This window comes from Bactrocera dorsalis, chromosome 1 (genome assembly GCF_023373825.1).
Source record: "Bactrocera dorsalis isolate Fly_Bdor chromosome 1, ASM2337382v1, whole genome shotgun sequence".
In the NCBI taxonomy this organism is placed as follows: domain Eukaryota; kingdom Metazoa; phylum Arthropoda; class Insecta; order Diptera; family Tephritidae; genus Bactrocera; species Bactrocera dorsalis.
Genome location: NC_064303.1, coordinates 57746247 through 57771642, shown reverse-complemented (window position 1 = coordinate 57771642; position 25396 = coordinate 57746247). Strand labels below are relative to the sequence as shown.

Here is a 25396-nt window from a genome sequence, read left to right as displayed (position 1 = left end):
ACACGTCGGCATCAGCGAGACGTGCGTGGCTATATAAGCCGTGGCAGCGCCAACGTAATCAATCAGTGCTAAGAGTAAACTGCTATAGTGTAGACGAGTTGTGAAATAAAGAGTTGTTGAATTAAATTAAACAGTGTTGATTTTATTTGTCAATCCAGAGATACGAACCTAACAAAGTAAACTAGCAAGAGTAAATTCGTAACAATATTTTAACATTTTTGTTGCATTTCAATACGCATATTTTAAGGTTTTGAAACTTCATTGTCTGTAGTAATTTTTAAAAATTGTTGATCTCAGCCAAGCAATAAAATTTAGTTATCATTTTGACTTCTATTACACCCTTACCGTTTATCTCTCATACTTATTTAATGGCTCCACTGCGGGCGAAGCCGCGGGTAAAGAGCTAGTCTCAAATAAATGCTCTCAAACGCTTAGCCTCATTGAGATAGGAGGAGTTGGGTTCGCTTTCAATAGACTATACTGTTTACCTTAGCCTGGGTATGATCATTGGAAATAAAATTTGTGTATCAGATTGATAATTAATACATACAGTGAAGCTTTTTTAGGAGCGTGATGCATTTGTCTAGCTTCCTGTACACATCTTCATCTATTTTTTATAACACCATTTGGTCTCTCTAAAACATTACGCACGTTCTCGCACTTTGTTGAATTTGCCTTCTTTGGGTGTTATATGTATTTAATGATTAAAAGATTTAATTAAAAATGTACCTTGCAGCCGAAAGTTTCTTATGCCTCGAATACACTCCTGCTTGATTAAAGATTTTAATTGACGCGTATTCCAAATTAACGAATCATGACAGGCTCCAGGGTTACCCTAACTGTTTAACCCTTTTAATATCGATATTCTGCTTGTCACGATTGTCACAATCGTAATTTAGTGACTCTGTTAGTCAGGATGTCTCATTTTGGTATTATGACATACATATACGAGGTGTGTTCAAAAAGTATCGCGAATTTTGTGTTTTTTTCAAAAATTATTTATTTATTCATGAATATCTATTTTTTCCCCTTCAAAGTAATCCCCATGAGATATTATACAGTTGTGCCAACTGTTTTTCCAATCTTCGAAGCACTTCAAAAAATCATTTTTTTTTTCATCTTCTTCAGCTCCTCCTTCGATGCCGTCTTTATCTCGTCAAGAGAAGCGTAACGTCGTCCTTTCATGGGCCTCTTCAGTTTAGGGAACAAGAAAAAGTCACAGGGGGCCAGATCTGGGGAATACGGTGGCTGCGACATCACAAGCAACGATGTGTGAGCAGGGGCGTTATCGTGGTGCAAAAATCTGGGCGTTTCTGGCGGATTGCTTCGCGCAAATTGCGCATAACTTGCAGGTAATATTCCTTATTGAACGTTCTTCCGTGGCAAGAACTCATGATGCACCACGCCCCTGCAATCGAAGAAAACTGTCAGTTACGATTCGCGATACTTTTTGAACACACCTCGTACAGTATAGTAGTATATATATATATATAAAATGAGACATCCTGACTAACAGAATCATTAAATTACGATTGTCACAATTTTTGCCATTTTATGGTCTAATAATCGTCCACGTTTCATCTGAGTGGTTGTTCATAAACAACCAGTACATTCACCTAAAATGACATTTTGATATGGTTTTTAGTCTGGTCGAATCATCGGTTTGAAATTCTTTCAAAATGAAGCTGTGTGACACCATTACTGTTGATGGTAATCAACTTTTTATGGCCGCAATTGGAAGAAGTTATCTTGACAACACACAGCACGATGCTGAACGTGCACAATTCCTACGACAGTACACCGGAATTGACTCGGGTTTTATCCAGCCAAGCGCTTTTCTTCGGCGATCTAACACTGTTTGGAAAAAAAATCGATTATTTCGAGAAATTATTTCGCTGAATTAAAGAAATCATATATTAAAAAAAAATTGTATAAACACATCGGTTAAGAATCTAAATCCGATCTCTAATTGGCCACAAAACTCCAGCGGCAAACATTCTGAAAAAATTGGGTGCCACTGTTTGACGTAATCGCCGAATTTTCCGCCTCAATTGAGCTTGGCATGTTTGGCCGTAGCAGGAAATTGTGGTTTTGCCGATGAGAAGGGAAGTTAATGACGCTTAGTGTAACAGTTTTCTAAAAATCCCAGGCGCCAAGGAATGAGAAGTGCATGGTGTAACAATGGGCTTCTTTAATGTGTGCCAAATTATAACATTGAAAACTTAATATACATAATATAAATAATCGAACATTTTTTTTAGATTATTATCTCAAAAGACTACTATTTTTTATTGTTCAAAATTAAAATTTGAAACTTTACAGCATAACAAAAATTAAATACAATAAATTCGAATTTAAATTTATGCATTCTTCTCCACGTAATCAGCTAATTTTTCGGGATTTGCCCCTGCAAAGGAATATATCTGTTGACTTCCTTTAATAAATACAAAAGTTGGCATGCTAGAGATGTTGTACTCCATGGCAATGTCTTCACATTCATCCACATCAACCTGAAAAATATAATTATGCATACATTTTTAATAGTGTTCGAGTTTCAATTAATATACTAATATCGGTATTCTGTTTGAGACGATTGTCTCATGTCTCTAATTGTCAAAATAGTAATTAAGTGACTCTGTTAGTCAGGAGTCTCTTTTTGGTATTCTGGCAGATACAGTAAAGTACATAGTATACTGTATAGTAGTATACTGTATCTGCCAGAATACCAAAATGAGACTCCTGACTAACAGAGTTACTAAATGAAGATTGTGATAATTAGAGACATGAGACAATCGTCTCAAGCAGAATACCGATATAAGTCTTGCTTATAAATTCTGTTAAAAAGCTTACATATAACGCATAGACAATAGACAATAGAATTAACCGAGGTATGCACTGCGACCTTGGGTCTATTGTGCCCAAATATGCAGTCGATTAGCAGGTGCTCCGGGGTTTCAGGTTCCCTGTCGCAGAACCGGCAGTTAGAGCAAGAGGCAAGTCCTAGATTGAACAGGTGCCTTTTCAACTTGCAGTGGCCGGTGTAGAATGCGACCAAGAGCCTGAGTTTGATCCTGGGAGGTTGATAATCGATTTAAGCCTTTTGAGGTTGTACCCCCCTAACAGCAACTTGGCATGCCGCATACCATGTGCCCATTGCCAGTGACCTTCTCTGCCCTCTCTTTCTTCCTTACGGAGCAGCTCCTTTATAATGTGGGGGCCCACCCCAGTGAACGGTTCGGGCCCTACCATATTTATGGAGGCTGCAGAGCGGGCGAGCTCGTCAGCCAGTTCATTTCCGGCTATGCCTCTATGACCAGGTACCCAAATTAGGTGCACCTGATTCAATTCCGCTAGGCTGTTTAGCCGTTCTCTACACTCCTGCACTAGCAGCGATTTGATCTCGTAGGCGGAGACCACTTTTAGTGCCGCTTGGCTATCGCTGAGTATGGTTATTCGCTCATTACGATAGCCGCGATGGAGGTTAATCTCTATACACCGACTTATGGCTAAGACTTCGGCCTGGAAGATACTGGGGAATCTGCCCATCGGTATGGATAACCTTGTGCGTGGGCCCGCGATCCCTGCACCAATACCTTCCGACGTCTTCGAGCCGTCAGTGTACCACTTCAGTGTACTATCCCTCAGCATCATCTCAAGGGTGGAGTCATTCCACTCGCTCTTGCTGCCAAGGGTAACCTTGAACTTCCTCGTGAAGTTTATTGTTTTTGTAACCCCGTCCTTCGGGAGGAGGGCAATTGGATTGCTGCCACTTATCATCTCCATCCTCTGGGACGAGATTATTTTTCCTTTGCCGCATCCCTCTGCCGTTATTTGCAGAAGTGAATGCCTGGCTACTTGGCCGATCACTATGTGGAGCGGCGTGAGTTCCAGCAGGACCTCCAGCGCCGCTGTTGGGCAGGTTCGCATAGCGCCCGTCATGCAGACGCATGCTAGCCGCTGAAGCCTCGATAGTTTCATCACCATCGAGGCCTGTGCCGCCACAGAGGCCCAGGACACCGCTCCATATGTGACTATCGGTCGCACAATCATGGTATACAACCACCTGACAATCTTTGGCTTGCAACCCCAGGATTTTCCTGCCAGCCGATTGCACACCATTAGAGCCTTTGTCGCCTTGACCAGGGTTTGGTCCACATGCTGTTTCCACCGCAAGGTGGAGTCCAGAGTGAGACCAAGATATTTCACATTGCTGGTCATCTCAATCACTCTACCCCCAAGTGCGAGGTTCCTAAGCCCGGGTAGAGATCTTCGCCTCGTAAACGGGACGATGGTAGTCTTCGAGGGGTTGATAGCTCAACTCCACTGCACCACTCCTTTGCCAGATTTAGACCTCGTTGCACTAGGTCACAGAGAATGTCCTCGAACTTCCCTTTCGCTATGATCACTATATCGTCCGCATATCCTTGGCAGCGGATGCCGTTGTCGGTTAGCAGTGCTAACAGGTCGTCAACGACAAGGCTCCATAGCAGGGGCGATAGTACACCACCCTGCGGACAGCCTCTTGTTGTGCCTAGGCGAATCTTAGTGCCCCCTGCTGTGGTCTCAGCTATCCTGGTGCGCAATACCGTCTCTATCCATCTACGCACCGGTGCTGTCACATTTCTACCCTCCAGCGCCATTGCTACACTTCTATGAGAAGTGTTGTCAAAAGCTCCCTCAATATCCAAAGAGGCGCATAGCATGACTTCCCCTTTCTCCAGTGAACTCTCTATCTCGGAGGTCAACTGGTACAGAGCAGTGTTAGTTGATCTGCCAGCTCTGTATGCAAGCTGAGCCGCATGCCGGGGTGCGGTCTTCAGCGCCTTAGACCTTAAATGATGATCTATTATCTTCTCCATCGTTTTCAGTAGGAAGGAGGTTAGGCTAATTGGCCCGAAAGATTTGGCCAGCGAAGAGTCCTTCCTTCCTACTTTCGGTATGAAGATTACCTCAGCTGTCCTCCATGATTCAGGGATGTAGGCCAACGCCAGGCTCTCCCTCAGCAGCCTAATCAGGTGTGGCATCAGGATCTGTTCACCCTGCTGTAGAAGCGCTGGGAAGATTCCGTCCACTCCCGGAGACTTGAACCTTTCGAACGAGGCCGTTGCCCACCTTATCGAGTCCGCAGTAAACAGTTGTTTAGCGATAGCCCAATCAGTGCGGGACGGCCTGTGTTCAGTTAAAAAAGTGTTTCTACAAGGTGCGTTCCAAAGTAAACAGGACTTAAAAAAACAGAGCTAATGTTTTTCGGCAAAATCAATTTATTTTATTCCAAATAGTCACCTTCTGTTTCAATACAGCTTTTTGGACGGTCCAAAAGCATGTCGAACGAGTGTTTTAGCTCGTTGGCCGGTATGGCCGCCAGTATGCCGGTGCAAACCTTTTGAATGGCCTCTACGTCTGCATTTTTCCGAAAAGGAAGAAATCGCACGGTGCCATATCAGGTGAATGCAGGGAGTAGTTAATGGTTAAAATGTGATTTTTTGGTCAAATAGTCGGTCACAAGCGTCGATCGAATGTTGCATTCTGAGCAATTTTTGGTCGTCAGTCAATTTGTGCGGAACAAACTAGATGTTTTGGAGATGTTCAATTCCATTTCCATGAATTTCAATGCTGATTTCGGCTGATGTTTGATGATCACGGATTTTGATTGACCCACATGTTGATCGTCATTTATGTCCTCACGACTACTTTGAAAACGTTGAAACACTCGTGCACGTGGATAAACAATCATCGCCATAATCTTGTTTAGCAGATTTTAACGCACCAGTCGACATATAGATGACGACACCAGGGGGCGTTTGATTCAAAAAGTCCTGTTTACTTTGGAAAACGAGTTTGTTTACTTCACTATTGATCGTTTTCCCTAACGTCTACTGTTGATGTCAGGAAGAGAGAGTCGTCCTCTCGTGGTTCGAATCTATTCAGCGCTGAAAACTTGTCGCGAACGAGTTAACGGCATAGCCTCGCTCCGGGTCACACACACATACTCACATACATCTTATCTGTTAATATAAATCCTAAACAAAGACGAACTATGCAAACCGATAGAACTTGTTTTGACATGCACTATCAGTCGAACAATAGAAATGCATTCTCGACGTATAAATAACAAACATCTGGCAATGGAATAATCCACTGCGATAACCCCCTCCGCATCTCAACAATAACGAACAAGTGATAGCAAGATTACAGATATCGAAGTACAACAAATAAGTTACAAGCAGATAACAGCAGCATTCCACAATTATAAATAGCACTAAGATTTTAAAATGTAGTCAGTAAGAAATTATGAATAAAAAAGGTAACACGAAAATAAGTGTACTGCCCAAATAAATATAATTTCTTTTACTCGCGACAAACAACAGTTTGTTAACTAACGCATTCGCAAAAATCCTCTTATAAAACCTACTCGAAACAAATAAAGCTCAACAGAGGCAAGCGACGTCTTCAGCCGTTTTCAGTCAAGGGCCATGAAAAAAATATTTTTACAGTAGAAATAATATTCTCTTGTTGAAGAAGATTTAAATATTGAGTTGTCAAAAAAGTCTTGCAGTATTTTCGCTAGTTGGCGCTGAAAGCGCGTAGTTCTAGTTTTATTCGTCGCATCGGGTCATGCTATACCTTTTTGGAAAGCTCATTTCACGCGCTAACACGTGTTTGATTGATTGTCGTTTCTTTTAAGTCGTTCGTGAGTTATAGCGTCGCAAACATGGAGCAAAATAAAGAGAAAATACGGCATACTTTACAGTACTACTACGACAAAGGCAAAAATACATCTCAAGCCGCCAATAAAATTTGTGCAGTTTATGGACCCGATACAGTTTCCATTTCCACAGCACAACAATGGTTTCAACGTTTTCGCTCTGGTGTAGAGGTGGTCGAAAATGCGCCACGCTCCGGAAGGCCTGTCGTCGAAAATTGCGATAAAATCGCTGAATTGGTCGAAAGAGACCGGCAAAGTAGTCATCAAACCGTTATAAACCATTTGAAAAAGCTTGGAGTCACTAAGAAGCTCGATGTATGGGTGCCACAATACATTCAATAAAAATACCGCAAGACTTTTTTGACAACCCAATATATATATATAAAATATAAATATATATACCACCATCCAGCTGCTATAGAGGTTTTGCAGGGATTTAAAACTGGAGCAAAATTTACTAACATGCCGTTCTAGAAGGCGTGGAAAAGCAGTTAAACAATACTGGCTTCAATGGAGAGCATAAGATCTCCTAGAAAGATTTCTAATTGGCTGTCTGGAAGTCCAGATTTGAATCCATTGGACTACAGTTTGGAGTTGCAAAATTTGGAAACACACTCAAATTTGAATATCTCAAAAAATCTTTGATTCGAAAATGAATCGTCTGAACAAAAGATGGTGGCAATTTCAAATAAAGTTTTGTACATCCGTCTTTTAATATATGCAATCCTTTTTATAATAGCCTTAACTTATAAAAGATCTAATGGAAGGTTTAATTTTTTACAAGTGTTTGCAACAACAATGTGTAATAATAAAAGCTATTCAAAAAAAACTATATATATTTTAATTACTATTGTTTAGAATTTTGCTTTCGAAAATATTGTTGGAAATTCACGATAAGTGGAATAATGTCATCGATGTTACTTAAGTGTGTTGGTTTCATTGTAAAAAGAGGATTAGGTACAAGGTCTGTCGCAAAAGAAACAGGACTGTTAAAAAAAAAACAACAAAAAATTAATATTTTTCAAGTTATATTTTTTTATTTCAAGTAGTTTCCTTGTGCTTCGATACAGCGTTTAGTCCGGTCAATTAGCATTTCAAATGACTGTTTAAGGTCATTTCTCTGAATGCTCTTGAGAATATCGGTCGTCGCCTTTTGGACAACTGAAATGTCCTGAAACCAATGTCCTTTCATGGGCAAATGAAGTTTTCCAAATAGGTAAGGCACGCGTGACAAAAGACGCTTCATAACACCAAGGTATAACACAGCATTAATCGTTTGGCCAGGTGGGTACAAACAAATCAGCATTGTCTTTATATGCATTTTACGGCCGATGACCAAAAGCTGCTATCACTGTTTGATCAATAACATCGATTGTAGTTATCAAATTGTCTTAAAATTTTTACGAAATGTGAACAAGAGATCAAACTTTTTATTTCATATACCCAACAATAGGTGGCGCCACCAGAAACAGTTATATTTAAAAAGTTCTGTTTCTTTTGCGACAGACCTTGTATGTCAGGGCCTATTTTGAACTAGTAGGAGTTTAACCTGCTACAATAAACCATAACGAAGCTACGCTGGGATCACTTTTGTTTCACGCGTCAACTCGAATTCTTGTTCTGCGATTGGTGATGCTTGGATTCCGTTCACTAGAAGGGCGTCAATGAAAGTGTTAATAGCTTCACTGTTAATGACGTTCAATGTTGCACTGGGTTTTATACAAACTGCCTCGGATGAGAAACCCGCCCTTTGATGACCACCATGGCAAACGCATTAAGGATACCGACTTCAGGACATGCACCTGGAATGTCCAGTTCCTTAATTGGGAAGGTGCCCCTGCCCTGCTGGTTGATACCCTCGCTAAAATGAAGGCTGACATCACCGCCGTTCAAGAAATGCGATAGAAACTAAAAGGACTAAGGCGAGTAGCTCTCTGTGGTATTTACTACAGTAGCCATATAAAGGAGCGAAAATTCTGTGTGGGATTCATGGTGGGAAAGAGACTCCGTCGCCGAGTATTGTCATTCACACCGGTGGATGAACGTCTAGCCACAATCTGCATCAAAGCGTTCTTCGTTGGTGAGGGAAAGTGTTAGAGAACAAACGAGAATGGTCGGAGAGATAGGTGTTTACTTTTGAACACATGCCATCGATTCCATTGCCCGACGTCAATATCGTGCAATCATCTGTGTACGAGGTTATGGAAACTCCCTCAGGTGGTTGTGGGAGTTTCGAGATGTAGAAGTTAAACAGTAGCGGGGAGAGGAAACCACCCTGGGGAACCCCCTGTTTAATTCTCCTCAGTTTTGATTTTTATCCTCGAAACAGGCAATCATCCGTTGCCGAACGCTCAAGTAGTTCATGGTCCACCTCTTCAGTCCTGGAGGGAGCGTAGTTTGTCCGATGTCCTGCAGTAGCGTTGTGTGAGTGACAGTGTCAGAAGCTTTTGACAAGTCCAACGCTTCGAGGATCGTTCTCTCATAGGGTGGTTTCTGGTTGAGGCCACAAACTATCTGAGCGTTTATGACGCTAAGTGTTTTGGTGGTGCTGTGCACTTTTCGAAATCCATGCTGGTGGCTGGCTAGGCTCAGGTGGTAAGTGAAGGTCGGGAGCAGCAAGGCCTCAAGGAGAGGAGAGTTATCAGGCCTCACCTTTGTTGGCGGGTTTCCCAGGTTTCAGTAATGGGACCACTCTTCTGACTTTCCCCACATCGGGTATTTAAAAAGTGGTTAGCGGAAGGTTGAGGCCCTTGGTTAGGTAGCTTACTCCCGTCGACACTAGATGCTTTAGCATAAGCATGTTGATTACATCAGTGCCAAGGGATTTGGATGATTTCGCTTTGTTGATTTCATTCTGAACCTCCTCATCGGTGAAAGCAAGTAGCGCGTAGTCTTGGCATTTTGGAAAGCCGATGTATTACCCCACTTGGTTTTGTCTACCGAAGGGTGCAGTGTGAATTGCCGGCTAAGGCATGACCATTGAATTGAACTTCTCTCTTGCAGGACTTCAGGTGCTCTATCCATTTCGTCCGCTTATGCTGGTTAACAAATCGCCGAATTTCAAAATTGAGATCCCTTATTCGACGGAATCGGCATGGCGTAAGGTGTCTCGCTAATTAGCTAAAACGGCTATTTCGGCTGGGAAATTGGAGAGGAGTGAAGCTAGGGGTAACTGCTGCGATCACCATGCGGGATCGACGTTTGTCAACGGATACGTTCGTGGGAATGGGCGTTGAAAGTGTTCTCAGTAAATTCTGTGAAGCCGAACCAGTTAGCTTTGTTGAAATTAACGAAGGTACGGTTGTCCACAGAAAAAAAATCGTCTTTCATTGTGCAGAATCGTTTGACAGGCGGGATTGTCAAAGATCGTAGTGCGCGTTAAAGTCACCTGCATGGCAACATATAACTAGGGGAATGTATATACTAAATATTTGGAGCTCGACATCGCCTGATCGGTTAGTTATATCCTGGCATTCTAATATCCCTGCGGTCGATGTCTTCATGGATTAGATGATTTTAGACGGTGTTGTGCAGTATGAAGGCTAAGCCACCACTAATATCTCGCTCGCGATCTTTTAGTAAAACTTTGTCGCACTGTGGTGTTGATTGGCGACGCCACTGTTGAGTGTTGCGGGGTTAGACTCCTGCAGCATGGGCCAACGTACGATTCACTCTATTCACGTGTGGTGCGCAGGCCGGAACACGCCGGAAAGTGACACCAGCTAGTGCAGGAATTGCACTTAACTGATGTAACGTTCCGAAGTATCACGGTCTGACTTACGGAACAGATTGTGCGAGGAACCAAGAGTTGCTTATTCGGTTCTCGCACGACGATTGGAGCGGGATGAAGGTTGGGGGCGGACAAGTCAGACTGAGAGTTATGTTGCCTGTTTGAGCTCCTGCGGCCAAATAGCTCTCGGCCGGATAAAATCATGGCGCCGGCGGAAGCAGTGGAAGACCTCCACTCTGTTCAAGAGACCAGGTGGAGAAGGATCTGGCTTCGCTTGCAATCTCCAATTGGCGCCACATAGCAAAAAGGATCTCTGTTGTTAACTCGGCTATAACCACGTAAGCGGTTCCTAAGCCAGTAAATAAAAAGAGCAGCTACAATTAAATTTCAGCGAACCTTTAAATTAACCACCCACCACCATATGGGGGTTACGTAATTAATGACCAGCCACCCGATTGCATTTTAAGTCCCTATCAAGGTTTTGTTCCTTACCCCAAGTGGAGGCGGCTAGCGACTTGAGGATCTCGTTGCGCCTGGGAATTTTGGTAATAATCAATTGTGGGGAGTGAACTACTATCAAAATTAACAAATCTTAGTGAATTATGTCATTGGTTTCAAAACATCAGCCATTGCAGAGGTCACCCAGCATGCAGTCTTCGCATGTTACTAAATAAATCTTCGTATGTCCCCCTGAGCCCACTAACTTAACACTTCTTCACTTTTACTCCAATCCCACAGTTGTTGATGTTGTACCCCTTTAAGCGACCTACCCCTAAATGGCTTCATTGGCAATTGATTTTACACTTTTCACCTATCAAGACTTAGATAATCGATACCATCGTTTCTCCATAGCAATACTAAATTTAAATATTTATTCTATAAATTGTTTGAATGCATCGAATTACAGAATGGTAACAAAGCATTAAAAAAAAAAAACTAGAAATAAATATTAAACAAGCAAAACAAATTAGTAACACTATATTATTTATATTACGCAGAAAAAGAATAACGTTAAAATGCCGGTGTACCATAGGAAACAGTACAGCTATGCAGTAACATACCTTTAATACAACGACTCTTCCTTCGTACTCTTTTGCCAATTCCTCTAGCCGAGGAGCGATAATTTTACATGGGCCACACCAAGTTGCAAAAAAATCAATTACAACTAACTTCGCTCCAGCCTCTTTAAGTTGATTCTTCAAATCATTCTATAAAATAAAATGAAAATTCGATATATATTAATTTAATGTAAGTCTTAATACTCTAAAAAACACGAAACACGTCTCATTATTCAATATACATATATTTTTTATTTTTTAATTATAAATGAGCAATCCGCATTTATTTATAATTATTTTTCTTTGATAAAAAGAAAAATTGATGCACAATTACAATCTGCTTAACCATAACATGTGAAATCTTGAACATTGTCTAAAATTTGTCCGCTAATAGAATATTTGAGCGACTCCTTTTTTTGGAATTTTGCAACAGGCGACATCTCGGCGCGTCAAGTATTTCAGAATTTGGAGAGGCAAACGAAAAATTTAGGCTACGCAATTGCGGTACGCGAACGGCTACTGTTACTCAACTCACTATCAAATGCGATGCCACTGTGAAAAATAGAAGAAATTGATAAAATACGAGGGCTGCTATATAGATTTCTGGCCTAATAATGAAAATAGGAATATTTATCAACGAAAATGGTTTTATTGTTTTTCAAAATGTTCTCTATCAAGATTTATACACTTTTGCATGCGCTCAAACCAATTTTCGAAGCACTTTTTCCACTCCGATTGAGACACCTCCAAAACATGGTTTTGAATGCTTCAACAGCATCTTCTGGCGACGAAAATCGTTGACCACGCATTATTTTATTGATGTGTGGGAATAAAAAGAAGTCATTGGGTGCCAAGCCAGGGCTGTACGGCGGATGGCCCATCAATTCGACGTTTTGGCCGGTCAAAAAGGCGCTGGTTTGAGCCGATGTGTGAGAGCTCACATTGTCATGGTGCACAGTGATTCGTCTTCTCTTGTTCGTTATTCGAATTTCTCCGTAGACTTCAGGCAAACAAATTATGGTGTACCACTCAGAATTGACCGTCCTACGTTGCTCAATCGGTCGCCACATGACCAGTTTTGCCAAAGAAACAGGCGACCATTTGCTTCGAAGTGCTTCTTCCACGAACAACTTTCGTTGGATTTGGCTCGTCTTTGAAGACCCACGCGGTCGATTGCTGTTTTGTTTCGGGCTCATACGCATAGATCCATGATGCGTCACCTGTGACGATCTTATAAACGTCTTTTGAAGCACCGCGATCGTATTTTTTCAGCATTTCTTTACACCAATCCACACGAGTCTTTTTTGAGCGATTGTCAAATTGTGCGGAATCCAACGAGTACAAACCTTTTTTACGGCTAGGTGTTCATGCAATATCGAATGTATGCTGGTGGGAGAAACGGAATTCGTCTTTGAGCGAGCGTCAGCCACGATTGAATTCGTTGTAACAGTTTTTCACAGTGCTATATGATGGTGTTTCATAGCCATACAAAGATTTTAGTTCATCGATGCACTCTTGTCGTGATAATCCACGTCAAAAGTTGTGAAAAATGATCGCACGAAAATGTTCACGAGTTAATTCCATTTTTTGGCCGAGATGAATTTTTTAATTCCCTGTAAATAAAACAATTCACGATTAAATGACAAAACGTTCTGAGTGATGTTATGCTAAAAAAATGTCAAACTTTCCATTGGAAATGTCAGATTGCACCTGGCAATACTTAGTGTTGCCTAGGCCAGAAATATATACATATAGCAGCCTCCGTTTCACAGTTGCTGTTGACTTTGCCTTCATCGATTAATGGGGTGATCAAAGCAATAGAAACATTTGAGTCAGCTTTTGTGAGGAAAAGAAGAAATTCAAGTAGCAAAGCGGCGGGTGCCGATGGATTGCTGGCCAAGCTTTAAAATGCGGCGACAAAGAACTAATAAGGAGAATGCGTCTGCATCTTTGTAAAATATGGTAGGACGAAAGCATGTTCGACGATTGGAATCTAAGCGTGCTCTGCCCATTCCTCCAAAAGAGAACCTCACAATCTGCGGGAGATAAAAAACTGATTGGACGTTATCAGTGGTTTTCTTCTTCTTCTATACAAGCGTAAACAGCGCGCCAGTCGTTTCTTCTTTTCATCTGGTCCTTCTCCACCTGGTCCCTCCAACGAAGTGGTCCCTCCTCTGCTTACCCGGCGAGTACTGCGTCGATTACGTTCACAATTAGAGTGTTTTCGTCTTTTCGGACGACATGACCTAGCCAGCGTAGCCGCTGTCTTTTAATTCGTTAAACTACTATATCAGTATCTGTCAATAACGTCATATATCTCGTCGCTTTCTCTCGAAAGCTCGTAACGTCGACTCCTCAGATGTTGTGCCTATAATAGGACGGGAATAATGAGTGACTAATAGAGTTTGGGTTTTGTTCATCGAGAGAGGAAGGAGTCATGTCTAGAAGTTCACGCAAGTGAGGAAAGTTCTCTGATCGCCATTCACTTGGGAGTGGCCAGAAACGATTCTTTTGCATATGACTCAAGCAGCTCACGACTTCCGGTCTTTGACCAAGTATCCTCTGGGTAGCCTAAGAACATCCGTTTGAAGGCGAGCTAACGTGAGAAGGCGAAACATCCCCTGCATAGGGTTGTGAGCTGGGTTTGGGACCCGCCACGTGAAAAAACACCCCCAATGAAAAGGAACAACAAGCCTCGGATGAGTGACCCCCCTTTTGATGACGACCATGGCAAAAGAAATAAGGACTACGAATTGAGGGCATGCACCTGGAATGTCCGGTCCCTTAATTGGGAAGGTGCCGTTGCCCAGCTGGTTGATGTCCTCGTGAAAATAAAGGCTGACATCACCGCCGTCCAAGAAATACGATGGACGGGACAAGGACAGAGACAAGTAGGTCCCTGTGACATTTACTACAGTGGCCATATAAAGGAGCGCAAGTTTGGTGTTGGATTCGTGGTGGGAGAGAGACTCCGCCGCCGAGTACTATCATTCACTGCGGTGAATGAACGTCTAGCCACAATCCGCATCAAAGCGAGGTTCTTCAACATATCGCTGATTTGCGCCCACGCCCCGACGGAAGAGAAGGACGATGTGACCAAAGATGCCTTTTATGAGTGCTTGGAGCGCACTTATGAGAGATGCCCCCGCCACGATGTGAAAATCGTGCTTGGCGATCGTGCTTTAACGCCAGGGTGGGCAAAGAAGGTATCTTTGGCACTACGGTCGGCAAATTCAGCCTCCACGACGAAACATCCCCAAATGGGTTGAGGCTGATCGACTTCGCCGGGCCCGAAATATGGTTATCTGTAGTACTAGATTCCAGCATAAGAAGATACATCAAGCTACCTGGCTGTCTCCGGATCGAAAAACCACCAACCAGATCGATCATGTTGTGATAGACGGAAGACACGTCTCCAGTGTTTTAGATGTGCGTGCGCTCCAAGGTCCTAACATCGACTCGGACCACTATATTGTTGCAGCCAAAATTCGCACCCGCCTCTGTGCAGCAAAAAACGCACGCCAACAAACACAAGGAAGGTTCGACGTCGAGAAGCTGCCATCACAACAGACAGCCGAACGTTTTTCTACTCGGCTTGCACTCCTGCTCTCTGAGAGCACTCGTCAACAACTCGGTATAATGGAACTGTGGGACGGCATTTCTAACTCCTTACGTACAGCTGCAACCGAAACCATTGGTTTTCAGAAAGTGCAAAAGAACAGCTGGTACGACGAGCAGTGCCGTGTCGCAGCGGAGAGAAAACAGGCTGCCTACCTCGCAACGTTACGATCGACCACAACACGTGCGGGATGGGATAGATACCGAGAGTTGAAGAGGGAAGCGAAACGCATTTGCAGACAGAAGAAGAAAGAGACCGAAATGCGTGAGTACGAACAGCTCGATAAGCTGGCCGACAGGGGTAATGCTCGAAAATTCTACGAAATGATGCGGCGGCTTACAGAAGGTTTCAAGACCGAAGCATACTCTTGTAGAACCCCCAAAGGTGATCTAGTTACCGATGCCCAGAGCATACTTAGATTATGGAGGGAACACTTCTCCAGCCTGCTGAATGGGAGTGAAAGCACAACACCGGGAGAAGGCGAACCCGATTCCCCAATCGATGACGATGGAGCAGACGTTCCATTACCCGACCATGAAGAAGTTCGAATAGCAATCACCCGCTTGAAGAACAACAAAGCGGCAGGGGCCGATGGATTGCCGGCCGAGCTATTCAAACACGGCGGCGAAGAACTGATAAGGAGCATGCATCAGCTTTTTTGTAAAATATGGTCGGACGAAAGCATGCCCAACGACTGGAATTTAAGTGTGCTATGCCCAATCCATAAAAAAGGAGACCCCACAATCTGCGCCAACTACCGTGGGATTAGCCTCCTCAACATCGCATATAAGGTTCTATCGAGCGTATTGTGTGAAAGATTAAAGCCCACCGTCAACGAACTGATTGGACCTTATCAGTGTGGCATTAGACCTGGTAAATCAACAACCGACCAGATATTCACCATGCGCCAAATCTTGGAAAAGACCCGTGAAAGGAGAATCGACACACACCACCTCTTCGTCGATTTCAAAGCTGCTTTCGACAGCACGAAAAGGAGCTGCCTTTATGCCGCGATGTCTGAATTTGGTATCCCCGCAAAACTGATACGGCTGTGTAAACTGACGTTGAGCGGCACCAAAAGCTCCGTCAGGATCGGGAAGAACCTCTCCGAGCCGTTCGATACCAAACGAGGTTTCAGACAAGGCGACTCCCTATCGTGCGACTTTTTCAATCTGCTGCTGGAGAAAATTATTAGAGCTGCAGAACTGAATCGCGCAGGTACAATCTTTTATAAGAGTGTACATCTGCTGGCGTATGCCGATGATATTGATATCATCGGTCTCAACACCCGCGCCGTTAGTTCTGCTTTCTCCAGACTGAACAAGGAAGCAACGCAAATGGGTCTGGCAGTGAACGAGGGTAAGACGAAATATCTCCTGTCATCAAACAAACAGTCGTCGCACCCGCGACTTGGCACTCACGTCACTGTTGACAGTCATAACTTTGAAGTTATAGATAATTTCGTCTATCTTGGAACCAGCGTAAACACCACCAACAATGTCAGCCTAGAAATCCAACGCAGGATAACTCTTGCCAACAGGTGCTACTTCGGACTGAGTAGGCAATTGAGAAGTAAAGTCCTCTCTCGACAGACAAAAACCAAACTCTATAAGTCTCTCATAATTCCCGTCCTGCTATATGGCGCAGAGGCTTGGACGATGTCAACAGCGGATGAGTCGACGTTGCGAGTTTTCGAGAGAAAAATTCTGCGAAAGATTTATGGTCCTTTGCGCGTTGGCCACGGCGAATATCGCATTCGATGGAACGATGAGCTGTACGAGATATACGACGACATTGACATAGTTCAGCGAATTAAAAGACAGCGGCTACGCTGGCTAGGTCATGTTGTCCGGATGGATGAAAACACTCCAGCTCTGAAAGTATTCGACGCAGTACACGCCGGGGGAAGCAGAGGAAGAGGAAGACCTCCACTTCGTTGGAAGGACCAAGTGGAGAAGGACCTGGCTTCGCTTGGAATATCCAATTGGCGCCACGTAGCGAAAAGAAGAAACGACTGGCGCGCGGTTGTTAACTCGGCTATAATCGCGTAAGCGGTGTCTACGCCAATTAAGAAGAAGAAGAATAGAGTTTGGGTTTTGTTCGTCGAGAGAGGACTTAACTTCTCAATTGCCTACTTGATATTGTCCTATCAGTTTATTGACGGTGGTCTTCAATCTTTTACACAATAAACTCGATAGAACTATACATGATGTTGAGGAGAGCCTTCTCCCACGGTAGTTGGGGCAGATTGTGGGGTCTCCCTTTTTGTGGATTGGGCAGAGCAAACTTAAATTCTGATGTTGTTGTTGTTTTAACGGTTTCTCAATCCCCGTTAGGATGGTAAGGGTTATCTGTGTTGTTGTCGACGTCATCTAACGGCAGGCCCAGGAAATGTGCTCTTCCGACGGGGTCGGACCAAAGGGAAAAGGGTGTTAGAAGAGTGAGGTTGGTAGGGTATGCAAAGAGGTGGAGCAGGACATACATTGGGTGTGTCAGGGTCTATTCTGGATAAGTACGAGTTTAACCTGCTACAATATCCAAAACGAAGCGTAGTTTTCTCAATGTTCTACAGTAGCGTTGTGTGAGTGACAGTGTCAAAAGCTTTTGACAAGTCCAACGCTACGAGGATCGTTCCCTCACAGGGTGGTTTCTGGTTGAGGCCTCGAATTATCTGAGCGCTTATGACGATAAGTGCTGTGATGGTGCTGTGCATTTTTCGGAATCCACCTGGCGGCTGGCTAGGCTCAAGTGGTGAGTGAAGGTCGGGAGTAGCAGAGAACAGCTGAACAGCCTAGCGGAACGTAAGCAGGTGCACCTCATCTGGGTGGTCGGTCCCAGAGGTATAGCCGGTGACGAACTGGCTGATGAGCTCGCCCGCTCCGCAGATTCCACGAACATGGTAGGACCCGAACCCTTCACTGGAGTGGGTCCCCATACCATAAAGGAGTTACTCCGCAAAGAAGGAGTAAGCCGAGAAAGTCATTAGCAACAAATGCGAAATGCCAAGTTGCTAATTGGAGGGTACAGCCAAAACAGGTTTAAATTTGCAATCAACATCCCTAGGGACAACGTCAGGCTATTGGTCGCATTTTACACCGGCCACTGCAAGCTGAATAAGCATTTAAATAACAAGGGCCTATCCTCTTGCGTAAACTGCCGGTTCTGAAACAGTGAGCCAAAAACACCAGAACACCTGCTAATCGACTGCACAGCAGTCTGCAGACGCAGGATTTAGCCCCTTGGATCGATGTTTCCGAATAGGGATCGCACCGCCTCACTAGCACCCAGCAGAATATTGAACTTTATCCTTGTGATTTAGGATAGGGCACAATATACTCAAGTTCGCGGTGCATTCCTCACTAATTAATCTAATCTAATCGGTTTCGCCTTCTCCTGGTGATATAGTTTCACTGCCATTGAGCAGGCTGGAGACGTGTTCCCTCTATAATTTTAGTATGATATAGGCATCGGTTACCAAATTATCTCTGGGGGAACTAAAAGAGTATTCTCCGGTATTGAATGGAGAATTACTCCTGTCGGCCAGTGTGTCAAGCTCTTCATACTCACGCATTTCGACCCCTTTTTTTATCTACAAATGCGTCTCCCTTCACTTTCGGTATCTATTACATCCCGCAAGTGTTGTGATCTATCGCAACGTTGCACGGTACTCCTCATCGTACCAGCTGTTCTTTTGCATTGCAAAACGAAATGTTTCGGTTACAGCTGCACGCAAACAGTTTGAAATGCCGACCCACAGTTCCCCTGTTATGTTCATAAGCAGTTTGTGCTAAAATATTGAACACTGTTCAGTTCATTTAAATAAATAATTAGAAAGAATAAAATACCTACAAATAGATTTTTATTTTTTCAAAAGCTCATAATTGTTTAATTTATTATTAAGAAACTATTTTTCGTTTGCGTTTCGGGATAACGACCGAAACTAGAATTTCCTTAATTGGTTTACACTCTATGAAAGATGTGCCAAAAACATTTTGTAATGTTGAAAACAATTACAGATGCTCACAAAATACTCTAGATGAAGAATTGATTGATCTTCGATTGTTAACTGAACAAGTGAGACCAACAGACTTCTTCATGGAGTTGCAAAATATATGACTTAAGGAAGCTTTAATGCATTAAACTAGTTTCGAAATAATTCCGTATCTTGGCACTAAAGTAATACATCTAAACTTTCGCGACAAAATTAGCGGTAAATTAGTTAAATAGAAAGTTTGAAATGATGCTTGCTGTACTTTGCACGAATAAACGGATACTTTACCATGTACGCGAGTGACCCTAGCGCAACTTCGTTCTGGATACTGTAGCAGGTTAAACTCCTACTTATCCTGAATCGACCCCGACATACCTAGTGGATGTCCTGCTTGCATCGAGGCACACTTGAGATCTTGCTACTCCCGACTCACTACCTGAGCCTAGCCAGCCACCAGCATGGATTCCGAAAAGTGCACAGCACCACCACAGCACTTAGCGTCATAAACGCTCAGACCCTACTGCAGGACATTGAAAAAACTACGCTCCCTCCAGGACTGAAGAGGTGGACCATGAACTACCATAACGGTCGTCAATCATCCATACTATTTCGAGGTGAAACATCTAAACTGAGAAGAGTTAAACAAAGGGTTCCGAAGGGAGGTGTCCTCTCCCCGTTACTTTTTAACTTCTACATCTCGAAACTCCCGCAGCCACGTGTGGGGGTTTCCATAACCTCGTACGCAGATGATTGCACGATATTGACGTCGGACAATGGAATCGATGACATGTGTTTGAAAGTAAAAAACTACCTCTCCGACCTTTCTCGTTTCCTCACTGCACGGAACCTCATACGTTCCCCCACCACATCCACAGCGACCATTTTTATGAACTGGACAAAGGTGTATAGACTTGAACTTAATACTGTAGTCGATGGCGTCAAAATTCCGACTGTCAATAACCCTAAGATGTTAGGTGTAACCTTTGATAGTCTATGCTCCTTCACTTCCCATACGACCGCGATTATCGCCAAGGTACAAAACCGCAACAAAATCCTTAAGTCGCTAGCCGGCAGCACATGGGGAAAAGACAAAGAAACATTGTTTGCAACATACAAGGCAATCGGCCGGGCAGTCCTCAACTACGCAGCACCAATGTGGCCGCCTGGATGCAGTGGTACGCCGATGAGAAAACTCCAGATCTGCCAAAATACTGCACTCCCATCGAACACCTACCTGCTGGGAGCGGAACCGCCTCCCAGGAACATTAAGGAACATTTTTCTTAACTACGTCGACGACATCGAACAGTACGCCGACCGGACTTCGGACGTAACTAACTTCCAAAAGGAACTGACCGCCATTCACAGTGGCGCAATCAACACCTTCTTGGAGTCAAAACACCACCCATTGTAAACGAAGAGCTCGAGTTGCCGCGAGAAACGCGGGTGACCCTAGCGCAGCTTCGTTCTGGATACTGTAGCAGGTTAAACTCCTACTTATCCAGAATAGACTTAGACATATCCAATATATGTCCTGCATGCAATGAGTTTCCGCATGACACTGGCCACCACGTTGCATGCCCAACCAACGCCACTCATCTAACACCCTTTTCCCTTTGGTCCGACGCCGTCGAAACAGCACGTTTTCTGGGCCTTCCGCTATATGACATCGACGACAATATAGATAACCCTTAGCATCCTAATCGGGATTAGATAACCATTAGAACAACAACAACATTGAAATCAAATAATCGGCCTTCAAGTGAATTTATCGGGAACGCTATTCCCCGCGGAATAATTCACAAATTTGTGTTTTTCCTATCTTGATCTTCACATGAGAAAATTCACCCATATTCGAAAATTTTCTCTAATCGTAAACGAACTTTTTATACGCGAGTCCTCCAGAGGAGGAATATCCACAAATAATACTAAAATAACTTATATTTTCACGATTAAAGATTCAAAAATTTGCACTAAAAACACATGGTATTTCTCTAAGTTTAACTAATTTTTTTTACATTTTTCACTCGGTATATTTAAATATATACTTTAAACATAGAAATAAGTTCACATTTCACTTTTATTTTGTAATATTTTACCTAAATTTATTAATTTAAAAATCACTTATCACACTCATCGTTGCAAAGGTTAGATTGTTTACAATTATAAGGAAAACGAGCGTTACCACATCTTAAACACCAAATTTGTAGGATTGTTGACGATATTTCTTTGTTTGTTTTTTTGCGTGATTCTTTTTTCTATATCAATTATAATAAAAAATACTTTCCAACATTTTTCAAGTTATAATATTGAGTTGTGAAAACTTTTTCCATATATGTACATATGTATATGTATAATATGCGATTTATATTCAATAAAGACAAATAAGTAAAAATCCATGATATATTGTAAAATTTATATCATATCGGGGTGACTGAAGTACTTTCGCGTAGTACTCCTTTCTGAGTTGGCGGTCTTCGGCCGTGCTCTAAAAAAAATAACCCTTGTCGAGCGAATACCCGGGTTGACCGAAGTACTTTCGTGTAATACTCCTTTTTGCGTTGGCGGCCTTTGGCCGCGCTCTAAAAAAATAACCCTGGTCGAGTGAATACCCGGGTTGACCGAAGTACTTTCGTGTAATATTCCTTTCTGAGTTGGCGGCCTTTGGCCGCGCTCTAAAAAAAATTACCCTGGCTGAGCCCATACCCAGGGTGACTGAAGTACTTTCGCGTAGTACTCCTTTAAAAAGATAATCGAGCTAATATCCGGGGTAATCTAAGCATTTTATTATTTTAATACGTAATATTATTATATAATATTACCTAGTTGTTTGTTAAATTTGAATAAGAAAAAATCCATATGCATGGAAAGATTGTTTATACTCATTTTAATTTGAAATATAATTTATATACAGTCATCGACTAAAGCTCGCTCTGTGTAGACGTATTTCGGCTTATCTTTTGCGTATTTCGCACAGTACACATCCGTCTTACGTGCACGTGTTTGCTTAGTAAATCTCTGTTTTATTATTATACCGCATCGTTTTTCCTACAAGTGTTTTCTAAACAAGTGAATCGAGTGTGTAGATATAATAATCAAGGCCCCCGGGCCACCCAACCTCGGGAATAACAGGTTTGCTTTGCTTGTCTCGGAATCCCATCCAAAAAGAAAGAAACCCTCATACACGCCCCTTAATTTTCCCGACTTGCCTCAGTCTAGGAAAGAAAACCCTAAATTTATTATTGTTAGTGCTTCCGATTCAACGAAACCTATTTCTAATTATTCTTGTTTCGCCGTACATAAAGCATTAGAAGCTATTAGTAAAGAAATTATTTCGATTTCTGAATTATGTGCTGGCAATCTGCTACTGCTTGTGAAAAACAACCAAATTGCCCAAAGGTTCATTTCAACTAAAAAGCTAAATGGTGTGTGCGAAATTGTTGTAAAATATCATGACAATCTTAATAGCGTAAAAGGTACAATCTATGCACCCTGCCTAAACAATGTCAGTGAAAAAGAAATAATTGAAAATATGAGTAACCAAGGCGTAGTCGGAGTGTACAAATTTTCGAAAACTGAGGAAGGAGTTTCACAATTCACTGGAGTTGTGCTACTTACTTTTGATCTGTTCGAGCTACCAGATAAAGTTGACGTTTCTAGGCGTAGCGCTAAAGTGAAACCCTACTACCCTAACCCAATGCGGTGCAAAACTTGTCAACGGCTTGGTCATACCGCCAAACACTGCAAAAATGCGCCCGTATGTATGTCATGCAATCTTCCCCCCCATCCTCCCCCATGCTCTCGCACGCTCTATGCAAACTGCTCTGGTAACCACCCGTCATCTGCCAACACGTGCCCGAAATACATGCAAACGAAAGAAATACTTAAAATAAAATGTCAAAACAAATGTTCCATGCGCGAAGCACTTAAGCTTTACAAAGCACAAACACCATCGATGCTTAACTCCTCTTTCGCAGAGGCAGCTAAAGAAGCACAAAAATCAAATAATAACCCTACTCAAAGCTCCAAATCTCTAATCTCACCACCCATCTCATTAAACAAATCACCGATTACTACTTCATCTGAAATTTCTTCTGTTAACCCACCTCAAATAATTTCTTCTTTACCTAACCACTCACCACAAAACAACAACAATCAACAACCTAACAATGCCTTAGTTTCCTCTTTTACACCTCTTCCGCAGACTCTATTACACACTCCCTTCAATCTCGAATCTACACTCGCAAACATCATTTCGCAAGCTAACGCTTACCAAAACAAAACAGAAGCAGACGCTTCCATGAAAGAGACAGCTGACACCTCAATTGTCAATCTCTCTTTAAACCAAACTATACCTCAACATAATGAAAACAACTCGAAAGAGCAATTTATGTCTATAGACGAATGCAATTATTAACATACATACATATTTTTTAATTAATTTTGTGACAATCCTTCTCCCGCTCTCAATGTTTAAGATCCTACAGTGGAATATGCACGGTTACCTCAACAATTACACGCAACTAGAACTTCTGTTGAAAGAACATTCGCCAAACGTTGTCTGTCTCCAAGAGACTAATATTGCTGCTGATTGCAGTTTTGATAAAAAAATCGATACCCCATAGACAAGTTCTCATTACTTCAAATATTGCCACAATTGCAATAGAAGTTTCACTATCATTCAAATTTACTATCGTGGCCCTCTATATACCACCTCTACAAAACTTCACATGCAGCGAACTTAGAAACATTTTGCGATCAGTTTCTACTTCATTCGTTATATGTAGTTGGGGACTTTAACGCCTGGAGTCCCCTTTGGGGATCAACTCTTTGCAACAATCGAGGTGCTATCATAGAAGATATGATATTTTCAGAAAACCTCACTTTACTTAACGACAACAAACCGACTCACTTTTCCACACACAAAACTGTTGACCTTACATTATGTTCCTCCAACATCGCCCCTAAACTAACTAGCAATACCCTTCCCCACCTCCACGGCGGCGATCACTTCCCTATTTTTACTATTTTACGCACTCCGTCAGTCTTTAAGGCCCAACCCATTCCAAAGTTCCTAACAGATATAGCGAACTGGGAAAAGTTTCAACATACTGCCAGCGACCTTTGCGAAAAATACCCCTATTCGGACAATATCAACAAAGAAGTTGCCACAATAAAAGGGACAGCTTAAATAAATTTTCGGAATCTATCAACCATAAAACAAACCCGAAAAAAGCATGGTCCGATATTAAAAAATTATCTGGAATATACCCGCAATCCCAGTTGATCTCCATAAGTAATGCTAATGGGCCTATCGTCAACGCAAAACAGCTATCTAACTACTTCGCAGCATACTGGTCAGAATACTCGCAGGGCTCAAACTTTCATGCCACTTTCATTTCAGACAAAAACAAATAACGGGTGATTTTTTTGAGGTTAGGATTTTCATGCATTAGTATTTGACAGATCACGTGGGATTTCAGACATGGTGTCAAAGAGAAAGATGCTCAGTATGCTTTGACATTTCATCATGAATAGACTTACTAACGAGCAACGCTTGCAAATCATTGAATTTTATTACCAAAATCAGTGTTCGGTTTTTTTTTTTTTTCGGACAAATTTTGTTCAGCGATGAGGCTCATTTCTGGTTGAATGGCTACGTAAATAAGCAAAATTGCCGCATTTGGGGTGAAGAGCAACCAGAAGCCGTTCAAGAACTGCCCATGCATCCCGAAAAATGCACTGTTTGGTGTGGTTTGTACGCTGGTGGAATCATTGGACCGTATTTTTTCAAAGATGCTGTTGGACGCAACGTTACGGTGAATGGCGATCGCTATCGTTCGATGCTAACAAACTTTTTGTTGCCAAAAATGGAAGAACTGAACTTGGTTGACATGTGGTTTCAACAAGATGGCGCTACATGCCACACAGCTCGCGATTCTATGGCCATTTTGAGGGAAAACTTCGGACAACAATTCATCTCAAGAAATGGACCCGTAAGTTGGCCACCAAGATCATGCGATTTAACGCCTTTAGACTATTTTTTGTGGGGCTACGTCAAGTCTAAAGTCTACAGAAATAAGCCAGCAACTATTCCAGCTTTGGAAGACAACATTTCCGAAGAAATTCGGGCTATTCCGGCCGAAATGCTCGAAAAAGTTGCCCAAAATTGGACTTTCCGAATGGACCACCTAAGACGCAGCCGCGGTCAACATTTAAATGAAATTATCTTCAAAAAGTAAATGTCATGAACCAATCTAACGTTTCAAATAAAGAACCGATGAGATTTTGCAA

At 42.5% G+C, this 25396-nt stretch overlaps 1 protein-coding gene across 1 annotated transcript in view; it reads right to left on the bottom strand.

Annotated features, from left to right (window-relative positions):
- Positions 1–2176: 2176 nt before the first annotated feature.
- Positions 2177–25396, bottom strand: part of LOC105222285 (thioredoxin-2) — a 33818-nt gene continuing 10598 nt past the window's right edge. The window contains exons 2-3 of the mRNA XM_049446256.1: positions 11498–11644; positions 2177–2510 (exon numbers count right to left, since the gene is read on the bottom strand). Of these exons, the coding sequence (XP_049302213.1) occupies positions 2361–2510; positions 11498–11644 (297 nt within the window). The 3' untranslated portion in view covers positions 2177–2360. The remainder of the gene's footprint in view (positions 2511–11497; positions 11645–25396) is intronic.